The 17,334-nt window shown below is 64.4% G+C and overlaps 2 protein-coding genes across 2 annotated transcripts; both read right to left on the bottom strand.

The window, feature by feature from the left end:
• Nucleotides 1-803: 803 nt before the first annotated feature.
• DNAI2 (dynein axonemal intermediate chain 2) lies at nt 804-7,288 on the bottom strand. Its single transcript, XM_075770394.1, has 13 exons — nt 6,906-7,288; nt 6,641-6,802; nt 6,440-6,561; nt 5,729-5,871; nt 4,971-5,084; nt 3,479-3,618; nt 3,141-3,263; nt 2,510-2,733; nt 2,149-2,284; nt 1,705-1,851; nt 1,293-1,517; nt 1,112-1,210; nt 804-929 (listed from the first exon to the last, which is right to left on the bottom strand). Exons 1-13 carry the CDS (start codon nt 7,086-7,088, stop codon nt 921-923), a joined length of 1,827 nt encoding a protein of 608 aa, XP_075626509.1. The 5' UTR covers nt 7,089-7,288; the 3' UTR covers nt 804-920.
• A 578-nt stretch (nt 7,289-7,866) lies between these two features.
• Nucleotides 7,867-16,733, bottom strand: TTYH2 (tweety family member 2). Its single transcript, XM_075770461.1, has 14 exons — nt 16,516-16,733; nt 15,632-15,804; nt 14,128-14,239; nt 13,494-13,714; nt 13,300-13,395; nt 13,139-13,211; nt 12,955-13,024; nt 12,752-12,807; nt 12,561-12,653; nt 12,378-12,470; nt 12,144-12,286; nt 11,817-12,002; nt 11,622-11,700; nt 7,867-9,749 (listed from the first exon to the last, which is right to left on the bottom strand). Exons 1-14 carry the CDS (start codon nt 16,642-16,644, stop codon nt 9,669-9,671), a joined length of 1,605 nt encoding a protein of 534 aa, XP_075626576.1. The 5' UTR covers nt 16,645-16,733; the 3' UTR covers nt 7,867-9,668.
• Between the last annotated feature and the right edge of the window lie 601 nt (nt 16,734-17,334).

The raw sequence follows: 17,334 nt of genomic DNA on the forward strand, positions 1-17,334 counted from the left end.
CAACGTGCCTGTCCTGCGTGGGGCATGGCCAGCGCATGGCTCGGGGAAATGCCTTTGCACCTCCAGCTGCTGGTACAATTCGGGCTGGCCCTTAACGAGGCACGTGGCTGAGCTGCACGGCTGGTGCCCGGCTCCCTTCCCACAGCCCGGGATCAGGAGCGGGCTGCGCTGGGAGACGGCAGCGTTCAGCTGGGGGCTGGGGGATCGTGAGCCCTGTCCCCCTGGTCCCACTGCACCCCGGGACCCGCTTTTCCCCTCTGTCCGTGCTGTCTGGCCAGGACCCGCACCCGGCCGCACCGCCGCGCACCCACCCTCACCCCCTGCCCCGGCGCGTGGGATGCTGCCTACACGGTGGCCCCATCCCTCTGCCGACAGCTGTGCCGTGGGGCGAGCGCAACCGGCTGCTCGTTAATAATTGATGGCTGGGTAAGCAGCAGGGCGGCTACGCGGTGACACTGGCTGGGCTGTGTTTACCCAGCGCCGATAACCCTGGCCCAGGCACCGCAGGCTGCTCCCACAGGGAAATTAGGAGGTGGGGGGCGTGGGGCTTTGCTCAGCATCACCCTCCCCGCCGGGAAGTGGCACGGTGCTGCACCGGGACCCTGCTGCCACCACCAGCTGCCCTGCTTTGCCCTGTTCCTCGGGCTGGGGACACACTGAGGGACATCCCACTGCCACGAGCACTCTGCCGTGGTCCACAGCCGGCTTTGATCCACGGCCTGGCCCGAGGAGAGGAGACGAAGAGCAAGAGGACATGAGTTTCCCACCCTCTGCTCAACCATGCTGTGACAAAACAGGAAATGTGACGTGGAAAGCTCCTGTTTATTCACTCAGAAGAAAAAAAAATCAGGAGGGCAAAGGGCCAGGCAGCATCTGAGACCAACAGGAGGTTTCTGGGCGACCCGCTGGTCCTGTCTCAGCTACAGCTCCTGCAGAAGCAGCAGACACAGGGTCAGGGAGCTGTGTGGGGCCCTCTGCTTGTCACCCCACGGACACAGAGACCCCACAAGCTCAGCCCAGCTCAGAGCCAGCAGCCTCAGCCCCACACGAGCTACAGAACAGCAACCCTAGCCAGGAGAGGGAAAGCAACACGAAGCCGGAGTGCGCTGACCTTGGCAGCATCCTTCTCCTCCTTCTCCTCTCCCCTGTCCTTGGGCAGCTGGCTCTCTTCCCCCTGCGCCGCCCGCTCCTCTCCCGCGTGGTCTTTAACCTGGAAGGCCGAGGCTGAGCCCTGTCCCCTGCCCCACGCAGGCAGTCCCCCCGCGGCTGCCGGTTTGTCCCGTCCCCGGTACCTTGCCACGCAGGGGCTGGGTCTCTGCCCGCGCCCTCCTCTGCAGCTCCGCTTCGATGACCTCGAAGAACTCTCTGCGCGTGCGCTCGAGCACATCGTGGGGACTCTCCACCGGCATCTCCTCCACCTCCATCTCCTGGCCCTCCGACCTGGCACGCTCCTTCAGCCGCATTTCCCGGTGCCGGGCCTCCAGGATCTTCTCCCGCTTCGTCTCCCGCTCAAACATCTAGGGTGGGGGGTGGGTGCTGAGGGGTGCAGGGCCAAGCAGGGACCCTGCGGGACAGCGTGCTCCGCACCGGGACAGCGCAGGGCTGGCTGGCGGAGCTGCTGTGCAGGGGGCCAGCGATGTGCCGGCAGTGCCGAGGGCTTCGCTGTGAGCTGGCACAGTGGCTCGTGGCCCGAAGCACACGTACGGCATTGACCAGGTTCTTCTCGTTCCTCTGGAGGGTGCAGAACCCAGAGGAGATTTCCAGCAGGGTGACAGTGCCCAGCTTTGAGCCGCAGCCAACGATGCACCCGTTGTCCTGCAGGCGCAGGCTGGAGAGGGGCTCGTCACAGACCTGGGGAAGGAGGAAGGGCGGGCGGTGGCACTCAGCCCTGACGTGATGCCCCATGGGGGGAGTCAGGCAGGACGAGCTGGCAGAGGCAAATCCATGTGCTTGCCAGGAGTCTATGTGTTAATTTTGGGGCGCACTGGGCTCCAGGCACAGCTCAGGGCTAAGGGGACAGCTGCTGCTTGACGGAGCTTATCCCGAGCTCCGCGCAGGCAGGGTGGGATTGCTCCGTGAGGGATGGCCGCCCTGGGACAGACCCGCTCCCCTCCCGGGGCGAGGGACCCCGAGCCGCTGGGACCCAACCTTCAAGCTGAGGGAGGGGTCGTTCTGCTTGAAGAGGAAGTCCCAGACGTCCAGGGTCCCGTCCGACCTGGTGGTGAAGAAGACGGCCGGCCTCACGGTGCTCCAGCACCCGTCCGTCAGGTAGGAGAGGTGGTACCTGCCGGCAGAACCGACGCAGCAGGGATGGGCTTCTGGCCTCCATCCCCCTGGCCCCTTCAGCCAAGAGCCCAGGCCTGTGCACCCTCCGTTCCAGCGCCATCGACCACGCTGGCACCGCTCTGCCTCGGCGACTGTCCCACTACCTCCTGCCTGACCCTGAACACGCTCTTCCACACAAAGGAAGATTTTTTTGCAGGGCAAACTGACACACACCGACACCTACTTGGTCCACATAATTGATGATTCCTTGGTCTCCTCCGACCAGATCCGAGCAGTCCAGTCACCGACTGTCAGGAAGATTTTGGGGTAGAAAGGGTTCCTGGCCAGCGCGTAGACAGGTCCGTGGTGGCCGCTGTAGGTGCTGGTGATTTTTTCGGGGGGTGTCTTGGCCTTGCGGTTGCAGGCGATGACGATGCCCTGCTCTGTGCCCACCATGAACTTGGTGGGCTGAGGGTGGGAGCAGGAAAGAGCAGCCATCAGCAGGCTGGGGACCCCGCGGGACAGGGGACAGGGGGGCAGCAAAGGGCTTTGCTGTCTGAGCAGGGGGGAGCCTGCTGCAGCCAGTGCCCGGGGAGAGCGGAGCTCTGGGACCCACCATGATCTGCGGGATTTAGAGACCGAAACGCCAGCAAGACCCCGTGTTTTGGGAGCATATCAACTCCTGATCCTTAAAGATGGGTGAGAACACGCTGCAAGCTGCAGCACGGTGCTGTGGGTCACTCTGTGCATCAGACGCTTGTGCCGTGCCCCTGCAGCCCTGCCCGCGGGGGCGATCGGGCACTGCCGGCCCGGCTTGGTTTGGCTCATGCTCCTGCCCAGGTTGGGGTACCGGTGGTAGGTGCGGGGAGGCTCACCATGGTGGGCTCAAACTCCAGCGTGACGGCACCCAAAGCGTTCTCCAGGAGCCCTTTCCGGGTGATGTCCAAGACCAGCGTCTCAGTGGGCTCGGACAGCTTGCGGATATCCCACCACAGGACCTGCGGGGGACGAGCAGCGGGAGGTGGCTGCAGGGGCTGCTCCGGGCTCAGCCATGGGTGCTGGGGAGCCAAGTGCCCCGGAGCCCGGCAGCTGCCCTGCGCCAGCCTGGGGTCCCTGTTCCCATGCCAGAGGGGAAGCTCTTTTGGGCTGTCGGTGCCTGGCAGCGGGGTCCCCGTGGGAGTGCCTGGCACCCTGCCCTGCCCCTGCCTCTTACCTGCCCGTCGGTGGAGGCCGAGAAGCACTCGGTGCCCGTTTTGGACTGCAGCCAGATGGCTCCGTACACCGGGTCCCTGTGGCTGAACTCCACGGTGGACACCTCCACAGGCAGCCCCCCTTTCCTGGTGTCCCAGTAAGCTGGGAAGGAAAAGGAGCTGTCAAGATCTGCGCTTGCTCCCTTGCCTGCGTTTGCTTGCCACATGTTTCCCAAGGAGATGCTGTGCCAGTCTCCAAGCCAGGATGGGGAGCAAACCTCACCGGGTGCTGCCCCCCACTTCCCAGCCCCAGAAGAACCATGCAAGCGCCCCACGGGCTGGGAGCCTGCTGCTGTGATCACTTCCAGGGATGCCCACGCTGAGCAGTAACACAATTTGCACCTTCTGCAAACACCGAGCTAGATGATGGTAACATATTAAATAGCCGCAGCATTTCTTCAGTGATCATCTCTCTGTGGCAGATGCACTACAATCCCCAGAGATAATAAATCCACCCGGCTTCCCCCCGCTCTGCACGAGGGGTTGCGGCAGGACCAGACACAGTCTGAGCAGCCCCCAGCCAGCTCCAAACAGCAGCTCTTACAGTCAATGCTGCTAAAAACCAGCCTGCACGACCTGACCTGGGCTCTGCTCCCCTCCTGCATGCCCGAAGGGCACTGGCTAACGAAGGCAGGCTCCCCACAGACAGCAGCAGCCGTCCTTCCATATCTCTGCCTCTGACACGCGGCAGAGGGCAAGCCGCAGCGCAGGACCGGCCGCGGTTCAGCAAAGGTTAGGCAGCTGGGCCGCGGTGGCACCGAGCCGCACGCGCTCCCTCTCGCTCACTTTAATTAGGCAATTGGATGTGACGGGGTGTGCTCCGCTGGGCCCGTGCCACGCGCCGGGGGAGCGCTGGGAAGGACGGGGCGAGATCCCTCCCTTCCATCACCTGCGGAGCGTGCAGTAACAGCCCCGTAATGCATGCCCTGTCAGATCCGATTGCTGCTGCAAACGGCAAGGAAAACATCAAAATGAGAGCAATTAAATCAAAGGACTCGCATGGCCAAGTAAATAACAGAGCCATAAATGAAGCTGGCAAAGAGAGGCCCTTTTCCAAGCACTTGAAACAATAGCACAAGAACAATTTAGTGCATGAAGCAACAGCAACTCTCCTGGGCTTTTGCCATGCAAAGATACAAGGCCGTGGGCAAGGCAGGAGCACAGCACGTGCCCTGCTCAGCCTCTGATCCAGCAATCCCTCCCGGGCTCTTGCTGCAGCCACAGCCGCCTCACTGCACAGGGCTCCCCGGCACGGTGTCCTCCCCTCCCTGGGTACCTGCTCAGGTGAGCGCACGCCTGTCCTCCGCTCGCCAAGCCCCACGGCTTCAGGCTGCGCTGGGGATATTCCCAGCTGCGGCACTCATGACGTGATGGCTTTTGTGCTGGAACCAGGCTCTGGCCGAATTAAAACGAAGCCTTGTTAGTACGGCCTCACGCCTAATCCATCTTCCTTACCCATCTGCCCGTTGTAGCATCCTCCCACCAGGATGTGTGAGTCTTTGGGGTTGTATTCCAGGCTCACGAGAGGGGATGACGGCTTGAGAACGAGCTCCGGCTTGTTGGGGTTTTCTGCCAAGAAGGGATGAGTAAAGAGCAAAGTGCAAAGGCAGTCCAGAGGGTGAGCACCCCCGCCTCTAAACCTGCCTCCCGACACCGCACCCCACTCTTCCAGGCCTGGCTCCCTGCCGCGCTGGCGCTTGCCCAGCCGTGCTGGATGAGGAGGAGCTGGCGGCGTCACCAGGACACCTCACCTTAGCCAGGGAAGGGACCTGTCCTCGCCTGCCAGCCAGGGGACAGACCCCTGGTGCCCTGACCCCTCTTCTTTGTGTTTTTTGCTCCAAAATACAACAGAGTCTTTGACAGAACAGCGCAGTTCTCAACCTGGGCTTGTGCTGCCTCTTTCTTAATCAAGCACAAGTGAACCGTGTAAACACAGGAACCACATAAGAGGAGCGCGGCTCAGCTGCCTGTTGTGGTCACCAGCACTCTAGCTCATGAGGTCAGGTAGTGGGATTTTAGTGGTTATTTTCCACCTGTTGCCCAGCTTTCAGGCCCCATTTCTCCCCTGCTCTGCATTGATCCGCGGGCAAAGCAGAAACCAAACCCCTGTTCACCCCCCCGGAGTGCTGTGAGGCGTCATTACATGCTTTGAAAACACAAAGTGCTTCTGCAGCTGCAGCATTACTGGCTGGTGAGTTTTTACTTCCCCTTACCAAGATCCCAGATGTACGAGTCAAAGCTCATCTCTTTCGTGTTTTGCTGGAACTCCAGGCTGGAATAAGCCGCTGCCAGTTTCTTGCACGTGTTGGGGTGCCAGGAGAGATGCGTAGCTGTCCTCTTGGTTACGTTTGGATCCCTTTTTGGTAACAGGACATCAAAGAAAGATGTTAGTTTGCCAACAGCTTTGTCACGCCGTGGGATATCTGTCTCCCAAAGGAAACTGTGGTAATTGCAATTAAAACAAGCTGCAGCCCTTGAGCATTGAGTGCAGGAAACGATTCTCTTGGGGGTTGGGTGGGAGGAGAAGAGTTGATGATTTAATAAAGTCTTTCCAGTTATACATTTCTAAGAATCCAATAATGTTACTGGATCTGACTTCTAGAAATGACCTAACAGCCCCTCAAATAATCTTCGAGGCACCAATAAAAAATAAAACCCCATCCTGTCTAAAGCAGGGTTAGAAGATGCTCAGAGCTGCGTCTGTCCTTGGACTGTGGTACCTATTGCCAAAGTGCCTGGGCAGGGCAGGAGGGACAGATGGAGTTAGGGATCAGGGAGGCTGCAGCAGGTCTCTCCACCCATGAACCGATCTGGCGCTATTCTAAAGCCCCTGGGTTTTCCACCTCCTCTGCCTCCAAAGGCAGTTTAAGATGCAGGAGCCCTGTGGATCTGGAGAGCCTGGCGAGCCCGGCTGGCTGTGCTACCTGATGACATTGATGGTTTTTGCGGAGGGGGGCTCGTCTTCCACCTCTGCCACCTCCTCCTCTCCGAAGTACTCCTCGTAGATGTTGATGGCGTTGTTCTGCTTGACGCAGTGCTCCATCAGCTGCAGGGAAAGCGCAGGCAGAGCCTTTGGGGAGGGAACCGGGCAAGGGAGGTGAGGAGGGGGGATGGGCAGGCCTTACTGCGCCGAGGTGGGTGATGGTGTTGATGTAGTTTTCATCTTTCTCCACTTTCTTCCTGAAGCGGATGGTTTGCTCCACCTCCTGCGGGTTGATGTCTTTGGGCCAGCCGCCCTCCACGTGGTTGACACCGCGGGATTCCACCTCCACCCGCTCCGTGTTGACCTGGGGGTTGGCACGGAGAAAGCGGAGCGAGAGATCGAGCCGAACGGGTGTAAAACGCACCTTTTCCCCTCCGAGGAGCAGCAGCCTCGAGGGCAGCCCTCACCTCGTGCTCAGACATGTCGCTGGTGTGCTGGACGGAGCTGTCCACGGGGTTCCTCAGGATGAAGCCGCTGGCCATGCTGGGGTCGGGGGGGATGTCCACGTTCACCTTGGCCGGCCGGTCGGAGAAGCTGCAGGGCCGGCCGAACTCGCTGCGCTTCCGCGTGTACACGTAGATGATCTCCATGGTGGTCCTTCGAGGTGGCGGTGGGCGCCCCTTCACACACACACACAGCCCCCCCCAGCCCTGTGGGGTCCTGCTGCTGTGGGGGAGCCCCGAGAGCGATCGGGGCCCTCAGGGGGAGCCCACCGCGGCGGGGGACACCCTGACCCTCCCGAGGGGCCGGGGTGCGGCGGGGCCTTGCTGGGAGCCGCTGGTAGGGCCGCGTCTGCCGTTGCCTGGCAACGCCGGAGGGAGATCACGTGATGTTCGCCGCCATGTTGGGAAGGGCAAGATGTGGCGTCACGTGGCGGCCGCTGCTTGCCGCCATGTTGGGAGGGCAAAGCCTGGCTAATGCGGGGGGGTAGTGGGGGCTTCCTAAAGGGGGGTGACTGCTGCCAGCTCCACGCCCCATGTCACCCAAACCTCTCCTCTGTCTCGCCCCAACGGCTGGGAGAGGAGCACGAGACGCGGCTCTCGACACCCATCCCAGGGCACAGCGGTCCCCTTCCCGCCCCAGCCCCCCCTTGGCACGGGGGACACGCTGCCACCCCAAAGCCCGCGTCCCCCTGCACCGACACGCTGAAACCGCTCCCAGCCGCCCCCTCACCACGGCCCAAACCAGTCCAAGCTGCAGCCAGGGGAGCTAAACCCAATTAAAACCCGCCTTGATTGCACAGAAACGCTGGGACCAGCGCTTGCAGCCAGGTGTTGGCACGGGCCCCGCGGCCCCGGCGCGGCAGAGCCGGCATGGCAGAGCGGCAGGGAACGCGGCGGCAGCCCGGAGAAACCCGTGAGGAGGAGATAAGTTTAGTACAAGTGTTTATTTTCTCTTCCCCCAGAGGGCACATACAAATCAGGCCGGACTCCAGCTCCTAGTCGGAGTCCCGATGAGGTTAGTTCACATGCGCTTAAAACCAGCTCTTCTACCAGTACCGTTACATCGAAACAGTAAAAGCTGAAAAAAAAAATAATTAAAAAAAATAAAGATCCCCTGGAAGTTTCCAACAGCAAGTAATGCTAGTCACACGTAACACAGACAGACGGCGTGAGGGGACCGAAGGGTACGTACACGTTATCTGTAAAAGACACAGTGAGTCACTGCTATCAAGTAAGACCCCCCCGGCTCGCCCGAGGGGGACAGCCCGGCCACGCCGGGGTCTGCCCGGCCACAGCACTGTTAGCCAAAGCAGGGAGCAAGGGATGGAGAACCACCAGCAGCGGCACAGGAGGCGGCCACTAATTGCAATCAGAGGGAAAGCCTTTGCCCACCCACAGCAAGGTGAGGCCTTTGCAGGGAGGAAGAGCCCTGGGGCGCATCCATCCAGCCCTGGCTAAGCCACCGCTGCGGTGCTGGCCGTGGTTAGGAGAGCTGAGCTTGCCCTGGGTGGGGGGGAGACGGACCCGAGGGGCGAGTGGGCAGGAAAACACCCATCACCCTGTCTGCACCCTTTGGGCTGGGAGATCTGGGTCCATCCCCAGTCGGCGGAGGGGCTGCTGTGGGGCAGGGGCCTTTGCTCGCATCCTCCCGAGCTTCCCAAATGGGCAGCCACAAAGGATGCAGTTCGGCTCATGCCGGTTCCCTCTACCTCCTTGGCCCACCAAGCCGCTTAGCCCAAAGCCTGGCAACACCGGATGAGTCGGGCAGTGGCAGGACCATGCCCTCTCCTCCCTGCGACGGCATCCTGCCCCAGGGATGCCCGAATATCCCGAATCCCAGGGCGGTCCTGCAGGAGGGGAGCTTGCCCCAGCCTGCGCTGCCGGCCTGCCTGCCCCGGGGAGCCAAATCACCAAAAAGAGCCTACACAGGAGCCAAACGCCCGCCAGCACCACGCACTGCAGTGAAACCACGCTGGGGCAGAGGCAGCAAGCCCAACCATGCCTCTGCCTTGCGGAGAACTCATAAAACCCAAAAGCAAAGCAAAGGAAAACCAGCAAGGCCAAAACATCCCTAATTCTACAGCCTCCAAACCCAGCTCCGGCTGGGGGAACAGTGGGGGGGGGGGGGCATGGGGAGCCAGCTCTGCCCATGCCATTGCAGCGGGGAGCAGCCGGTGTCACTGTCGGGGGGTGGCAAAGCTGCTGGCGGGTGCCGGGAAGGGGTTGGGATCACTAGTGGTTGGTACTGCATTGCTACGGGACCGAAGGAGCTGCTGCCCCGCGCACCCCTCCCCGAGGGGCTGGAGCTGGGGGGCAGCCCGCGGTCTCAGGCAGAGGGGGCTGGAGAAGGCTCCTCTCCGTGGCACAGAATGTCCCCAAGCTGGGGCAGGCGGGAAGGAGAAGCTGATACGGGGGCGTGAAGCATCTCCGGTCTTCCCGGCGCACCAGGAGCCCGGCTGCGGTGCTGCCCCGCTGCTGGCCGGTGTTCGGCCCCAGAGTCGCTGTCAGCCATAAGGCAGGAAGACTTGAGACTGAGCAGAAGCTGCCGAAGGGGAGAGGAGGGTGTGCAGAGCACGTGGGGGGGCGCAGGGCTCCCCAACGCCGGGACTCGTCCTCTGGCCGCTGCCGCCGGGCTTCCCACCGCGTCTTTTCCAGGTGTCTTTGGTTTTCGTTACAGAAACGCCGGTGGCATTTTCTCCTCCTGCGAGCTGCTCGGGGGCGAGCGCGTTAGGCGGGGAACTCGGTGCTGTGGTGCCTGACGTGCTCATCGGTGACGGACAGGTAGGTGGCTCGCATGCTCGGGGAGTACTGCGGGGAGAGGAGGTGGGGGTCAGCGCACCCCCAACCCGTGGCGCACCCCACCAAGACCCCCCCCCAGCCACCTCCAACCCAACCCTGCACCACCACGTGCTGCTGAGCTGTCCGAGGATGGAGAGGGAAGATTGCTTCCCACTGGTATTCATCCCCAATTCGTCTGCCTGGCTCCCCGGGGTGGGGGGGGCAGACCCTGGTTCACAACCTCCTTGAGGGCTGGAAGGGAGCCCCAGCTCATGGGGGGAGCCCCAAGATGCTTCGAGCACCTCAGGCTCTGCTCTGCCCCTTCCCATGCTGCCGGGATGTCGGCCAGGTTCACCCTCCACCTTTCCGACTCCAGCTGGGCAGCAGATTCAGCCCAAATCACTGAGCCGGGATGTGTCCGATCCCCAGGGGCTCCAGTTCCCCTCCCCGCAGCGGCACAGGGACGGCGGCACCGCAGGCACCGGCTGCGCTGGCACGGCGGTGGAGCGGGATGGGGTTTGGCCCCGGCACGTGGGAACACCCAGGCTTGGGCCGGGTCTCCCCCGAGCTGAGTTTTACCCCCCGATCTCCCCTGTCCACACACAAACCACCCCCCGGGTGTGCTGGGGCTCACCGTGTGCCTGCAATGGGGGGGGGGGCTGGACCCCCCCGGGGCTCCCCAGCCCAGGCAAGGGGGTACCAGCGAGCCCGGGCAGAGGCCAACCCCCCCCGTCCCCCAACGGGGCAGAATTAAATTTCTCCAGCATTTTGCAGCAGGGGGGGCACCCCAGCCAGGCATTAAGGAAGATTATTTAGAGTTTGTTATTTTGGACCGTGAAAGTCCTTCCTCAGGGATCTGAATCCTGGTTAAATTAGACCATTCAGGGCGGGGAGAAACGCTCAGATTAATCCCCCCCATTCGTGTGTGTCCCCCCCCCAAGGAAGAGGCTTGCCAGCTGCCCAGTCTGCGCAATCGGATCACGGCCTCCCGCGCTGGCACGGCTCCACGCTTTCACCTGATGGCAAAAATCTCCCCCGGAGCCGCATCCCTGGCCCCACCACGGTGCCGCGGCCGTGCCCACGAGGGGCAAGCCAGGTCGGGGGGGGGGGAGGCATTACTGCTTTGGATGGAGGCATCGAAGCGGATTAAATGCTGTCAGAAAAGGAGGGGGGGGAAAACTACGGAGAGAAGGGGATGGAAGTGGGGACCTTTGCCACTTCCAACGCACGGGAGCTGCAAATCCTCCCGTGCCTGGGCCACGCTGGGGACAAAACGTGGCCCCGTCCCTCCCGAGCCCTCCACACTCTTCCCGAAAGTGAACCAGCCCCACGGGAAAGGGGATGGATGAGGCACGGAGGGGAAGGAGGATGGGAACCTGGCTGCTGACCCAGGACGAGGGGGGAGGAGGAAGTGGCTGAACTTACTCTTGATGGACAACTTAGCTCCAAAATAATTGATGCAAAAAAAAAAAAAAAAAAAAAATTAAAGAAAAGAAGTAAAGCAGGCATTAACGACAGGGTGGGTTTAAACAAACCGGGGAAATGTAAACATGCATGGGTGACTGTGACAAGTGTCCTTTGAAAGTCAGAATAAATAAGAAATAAAGCAGAGAAGAGCAGCTGAAGGGAAGACTATTTTGGTCTGAGCACGTGGCTGGTGACCTCTCCCCGCAGCCTCTGCCAGGAACTGGGTTAGCGAGACGGGCGGGAGGGATGTGCTCGCAGGTAGGGCAGGAGGAGGGGGCCGAGCTCACCCATCCCCGTCCCCACCCCGGCAGACCCTGTCGGTGCCCCGGGCGAGCGGTTTGCCAGCAAACAGAGGGGCTCCTCGCCACCCCGCTAACCCCCACCCCAGCCCACGGGGCGTCACAAGAAGGATTTGGCCTCGGCCGTCCACCGTACCGTGGGGGGAGGAGAGCCTCTGCCGATCAGGGGGACGTTCTCGTAGCGCGGGTTTCCACCGAAGAGCGCGGCTTGGTTCCTGGAGGAGGAGAGCCCGTCAGAGCAGGTGAGAGTCTCACGGCGAGACCCCCACCGTGCTCCAGCCCCGAAGTGGGGGAACCCGAGGGGCAGTGCCTCCGAGGAAGGGGGGCTCACATGTACTCGGAGACGGGGGCGTTGGAGATGGTCTGCGCCGGGGGGTGCAGGCTGCTCTGGCTGCCCAGGCTGCTGCTGTAGCTGCAGAAGCTGCGGAGCTGCCCCCGGGCTGGGTTGTGGGTGGCGATGCGACGCGCCTGCGGGTTGAAGGGGTCTTCCTCATCCATGTCGTCATAGTCCTGGTCCCTGCGGGGATGAGGCACCAGTGCTCACCCCCCCGGCCCCATAGGCAGCTCCCCCCCTGCCCAGCTCACGCCGCACAGGCAGCCCTATGCCCCCCAGTGAAGGCAGGGCGGCCGTGCAGGCAGGGAGTGCGGGCAGACCCACCTGCCAGCAAAGTGCTTCCAGGCGCGCGGCGTGGCGCAGATGATGGTGGAGAAGGCGGCAGCCACCAGCAAGGAGAAGAGGACCAGGTAGAGCAAACCCTCCACCCCATCGTAGCAGATGCCGATAAGGGCGTCCAGGTAATCCTGCGGCGGGAGACGGGAAGGGGCAGGGCTGGCGGTGGGGGGGGGGGGTGACCCCAGGAGCTGCACACCCCTGTCCTGGTCCCCCCCTCACCTTGTGCAGCCCTCGGCAGTCCAGCATGGCCGTGAGCTGGTGCAGGCTGGTCTCCGAGGAGTTGAGGAGCTGCTGGACCCCCAGCAGGTCTTTCTGTGGGAGAAGGGGGGGGTCAGGGCAGCACTGGGCAGGATGGGGAGCAGAGGGGGGACACACGGAACCCCGGTTCCCCCCACCCCGTACCTCGGCTGTGGGGAAGAGGGGCAGCGCAAACTGTATCAGGCCCTGGATCTGGATCTGCATGGTGGTGAGCGAGCGCTGGAAGATGGTGAGAGCCTGCGAGGGAGGAGCGGGGAGCAGTCACGGGGCTGCCCAGCCCCCGGGGACACCCTCTGCTCCGGGCAGCACGAAACGGGGTACCCGCTCCTCCGTACCTGCTGGAAGGGGTTTCTCAGGCTCTGGTCACAGTACAGGTAATAGTGAACCACCTCTGCAAAGCAAACAGGAGACATCGCTGCGAGCGCCGCAGGGGGCAGAGAGCAGCAGAGCACACCGGACCCCCAGGCAGGTTTTGGGGGGGCACCGGGGTCCCTGCCCTGAGCTCATCTCCACGCTACGCCCCGGGGCCAGCCCTCACCCGCACTGATCTCACTCTCCGTCTGGTTCATGATGAACTTGTCCGGGGCCACGCAGAAGTCACTGGTGCCCTGCGGGGATGAGAGGGACGTGGTCGGGGCTGGGAAGGACGGGACAGGCACCCGCAGCCCTCGGCTCTGCCCCAGCACCGCCGGTACCACCGCTCTGCCCCCTGCCCAACTCACCACCGCCGCTGCCGTGTCCACGGCCATGGAGGCCCAGCTGAGGATGAGCGTCAGCAGCCCGCAGCACAGCATCCTGCGGGGAGAAGGGTGAGTGTGCCACGGTGTCTGGCTCTGCCCCCTACCTGCTCCGGCAGCGCCGAGCCCTGCCGTGGGGTACTCACGTGGTGAGGAGGCAGCGGGAGCGCTTGGCCAGCCCCAGGCAGGCCAGGAGGCAGACGGTGAGGACGAGGATGAAGAAGAGGAGATAAGCCAACCACCTGGGCGCAGAGGAAGGCTCCGTCAGGCGCGTCCCCACCTCCCCGGCCCCACCAGGAGATGCTCCGGCAGCCCACTGCCATGCCACGGCCCCGCTCACCGGTAATACTCGACGTAGGCGACGTGGCCGGCCAGCTCGGTGAGGTCGGCGCTGGTGCCCCGCCAGACAGGCAGCCCCGAGAGCTGCAGGACGATGCTGCCGGCTAACTGCTGCGTGAACTTGAGGGTCTGCAGGTAGTCCCCCCGCGCGGCCAGGAGCTCGTTCAGCCGCGCCAGGTGCTGCTCCAAGCCCACCTGCATCTGCAGCGTGGTGCCTGCTACCTGGGGACGGCGGGACGGTCAGCCTCGCCACGACGGCACCGGGGGCTGCCCCACCCGCACCCGGCGGAGCCATTTGCCCCGTCTCTGGGACCCCAACCCTTCGGGACAGCAGCCCCGCATCAACCCCCAGCGTTTGAGCCGGATCTATCCCGTGGGATGGCCCCGCTGCGGCCCCCCCCGCCTTCTTCCCGGCCACAAAGGCCCCATTCTGCGGGGTGACATCACCCTCCCGCGCTCGGCTCGGCACGGCTGCCCAGGGGCTCGGTCAGAGCAGGCAGGGCTCAGCTGGCAGCGCAGCATGCCTGGGTCCCTCCGGCCGGATGCCTCCCTCCCCAAACCCAGGACGGAGGATAGATGCGACCCTGGGGGACATCGAGGGGGTCGGATGGGGGGACCCTGCCCCGCGGCCCTACCAGGGAGTCGATGCCGGTCAGGGTGTGGTTGGCGTGATCCAGGGCGTAGAGCAGCTGGTACACCCCATCGTTGGTCTCGCTGTTCCCGTAGAAGCCAATGCCAACGGCCGTGCTGTGGGCAGAGAGGGGACCCCCAATTAGAGGGGAGGGGAACGCCCACCCCAACATGGATGCCTTGCCTTGGGGACACCCCCGGCTGGACAGGGGACACTCCCTGGAGCATCCCAGTTTCAGGGGACCCCAGCGCCGGCATGGCAGAGCCGAAGCAGATGGGACAGGACAGCACCGTGATGGGGATGTACTCCCTGACGGTGCCCGTGGGGCTGGGGACACCCCAGCCCGGAGCTGCTCCACGGGACGGACATGGCGGGTTTGAAGCTCCTCCTGCCAGACCCCGAGAGATTGAGGGTGGAGGGGCCGGGCAAAGCAGATTAGGGGAATCCGCTGGAAGCGACGCTGCTCCCCATTAAACCTGCTTCTGGGCTTAGCCCCAGCAGGGGAGGTGGGTGGCAGGCTGGGGGCCGTGCCGCAGCCGCTCCAGGCCGGGTGGTGAGCTCACCGCGGCTGCTTTGGTGCTCCCTGGCACCTGGGGCACCAGTGGGCGAAGCCGGGCTGGAGGTTGGAGCCGGCTTGGAGGAGGGACGCGCCCCTGCCCTGGCCAGGCACGTGCCCACACGCAGCCGGTGCACGCGGTGCTCCCTCTCTGCCGGCGCACCGGCCCACTCGCCGCGATTAGGCCTTTAATGGCCACAAACAGGCTCGGCATGGCTGTCGGTGGGGTTCCAAGCCCCCGGGGAGCTGCAGACAGATCTCTGCTGGCGGGTGCCCCAGCCCTCCTGCTGCGCTTCGTGGGGTGCCCCGAGGCTGGAGGAGCGGGAAGACCTGGGGGAGGGATCCTGGGGGAAGCACGCCGAGCTCATTAGTGCCATTTCCCTGCTCCGTACAATGCTCGCAGGCAGCCATCTCGCTCCGCCCAGGCAAAACCAGCCCCTTTGTCTGGAGAGCGGGTCGTGGCCGGGCAGCGAAAGGGCCCCGTGCCCCGTCCCGTCCCCCCCAGGCCAGGCCTGCCAGGGGGCACACGAGCCGGCTGGCGGGAGGTCCTCCCGGCCATGGGCTGCCAAAAACCGAGACGGGCTTGGAAAGCCACCAGAGTGCTGCTGGGTGAAGAAGTGTCCCCTCGTCTAATAATTGCTCTGTTTGCAATTAAAGCCATGCGCATGCCGGACCTGCCAGCTGGGTCACGCTGCCGCCCGCCATCTGCTCTGGGCTGGGATTAGTGACCCGGCCCCGTTCCCGCCCGGGATTAGCCGGGAAGGCGGCACGGCCGCGGCAGGGACAGGGCTGGCCCGCAGCTGGTCCCCGGGGCTACCCCGGCATCGGCAGCCACGGGGAGGGAAGCAGGGATGGACCACATTTAATGGCACAGATCTAATTAAAGCAACTCGTGGCTGGGGTGTAGAGCCCCCTCGGTGATGGGGGGACAGCACCGGGTCCCCATCCTCACCAGCAGATGAGCCCGGCGGTGACGGCCATCCAGGTGACGCAGCAGGAGTGGGGTCGCTTGGTCTCGGGCTCCCGGTCCCTCTTGCAGCAGCACAGGCAGATCAGGTAGACGGTGAGGAAGAGGAGGTTGAGGCCGAGGCAGACGGCAGCCACCAAGCCCAGGAAAAGCAGTGACTGGGAAGGAGAGAGGGGACAGTCAGTGCCCGTGGCCGTCACGTGCAGCGGAGCACCCAGCGGTGGGCAGGATGCGGCCACGTCCCACGGGACGGTCACACGGGGAAAGAGGAAGCGCCCCAGTCCCTGTCCCCACGCAGGGCCGCCAAGCTGCGAGGTGCGGAGGTTGGGGTGCAGCAGCCCCCCCCGGAGGGGCGGTGGGGAACCGGCGCTACCTCCCCCCCCCCCCCCCGCCTCTCCTTTAGGGGTCACGGCGGTCGGGGGGCTGCAGCGGGTGCACGGCACCGCCGCGGGCCCCGCAGCGCCAAGGGGAGGGCTCGCCCCGGTTGTACCCCCGGGGGGGGGGGTGTGTGTGTGTGTGTGTGTGTGTGTCCCGCAGAACCGGCGCTGCCCCGCGGCAGCGGGAGCCCGGGGGTGCCGGTGCCGGCTGTACGGCGGGGGGGGGCCCCGCGCCCCCGCTGCCGGCCCGGGGAAGAAGGGCGCTTTGTGCGGCCGTGAGATCAGAGCTGGCGCCGGCCGCCGCCGGATGAAAGGGGCGATCGCGCCGCGGGCAAAGCGACGCGGGGGGGGGGGGGGGGGGGGGGGGGTGGGGGCCCCGGCGGCAAGTGAGACCTCTGCCCGGGAACGGCTCCGTCCCCCCCAAAGGGCGCGGGGGTCCCGCGCGGGGAGGGGGCCGGGAGAGGAGGGGGGGGGGGGTCCCGGTGCCGGTACCTGCTGGTAGTCGGGGTCCCGCGGTCGGAAGACGGCGGGCACGGGCTGGAGGCGCAGGCCGCGGTGCGGCAGCCCGTGGAGCCAGGCCGCCCACCAGGGCGCCAGGTAGTCGGCGCGGGCGGGCGGCATGGCGGGGCCGGGGCCGGGGCCGGGGCTGGGGCCGCCGATGGCGGGGGGTGCCGCCACGCCGCGGGGCTCTGCCCGCCCCGCCCCGGCCCCGCCCCCGCCCCGCTGGCCCCGCCCCGGCATCGGGGACCGTGTCCGGGAGCTCTGCACCCCATCACAGCGCAGTGCTCCCGCTGTGGGGGTACCGCACCCCCTCCTGCCTGCTACAGGGGCACTGCACCCCATCCCCTGCCTGCTATAGGGACACTGCACCCCATCCCCTGCCTGCTATAGGGACACTGCACCCCACCACCTTCCTGCTACAGGGGCACTGCACCCCACCACTTTCCTTCTATAGGGGTACTGCACTCCATCTCCTTCCTGCTATAGGGGTACTGCACCCCATCCTGCCTGCTATAGGGGTACTGCACCCCATCCCCTTCCTTCTATAGGGGCACTGCACCCCACCACTTTCCTTCTATAGGGGCACTGCACCCCATCTCCTTCCTGCTACAGGGGCATTGCACCGCATCCTGCCTGCTATAGGGGTACTGCACCCCACTACCTTCCTTCTATAGGGGCACTGCACCCCACCACCTCCCTCTTATAGTGGCACCGCACCTCATCACCTCCCTCCTATAGGGGCACCGCTCCCCATCCCCTCCCTGCTCTAGGGGCACAGCCCCCCCCCGTCCCAGGGGCTGCAGGGAGGGG

Source organism: Balearica regulorum, chromosome 18, assembly GCF_011004875.1.
Source record: "Balearica regulorum gibbericeps isolate bBalReg1 chromosome 18, bBalReg1.pri, whole genome shotgun sequence".
Taxonomy (NCBI): domain Eukaryota; kingdom Metazoa; phylum Chordata; class Aves; order Gruiformes; family Gruidae; genus Balearica; species Balearica regulorum.

Bases quoted from the DNA above. Each gene is read 5' to 3' on its own strand.
- TTYH2 (XM_075770461.1), bottom strand. From the start codon at position 16,644: ATGCCGCCCGCCCGCGCCGACTACCTGGCGCCCTGGTGGGCGGCCTGG. The intron at 15,805-16,515 runs GTACCGGCACCG...TCTCCTTCCCAG, and splicing joins GGGACCCCGACTACCAGCAG to TCACTGCTTTTCCTGGGCTT. The intron at 12,808-12,954 runs GTGAGGGCTGGC...TTTGCTTTGCAG, and splicing joins GGAGAGTGAGATCAGTGCGG to AGGTGGTTCACTATTACCTG.
- DNAI2 (XM_075770394.1), bottom strand. From the start codon at position 7,088: ATGGAGATCATCTACGTGTACACGCGGAAGCGCAGCGAGTTCGGCCGG. The intron at 5,872-6,439 runs GTAGCACAGCCA...GTTACCAAAAAG, and splicing joins AAAACCATCAATGTCATCAG to GGATCCAAACGTAACCAAGA. The intron at 1,852-2,148 runs GTTGGGTCCCAG...CTCCTTCCCCAG, and splicing joins ACCCCTCCCTCAGCTTGAAG to GTCTGTGACGAGCCCCTCTC.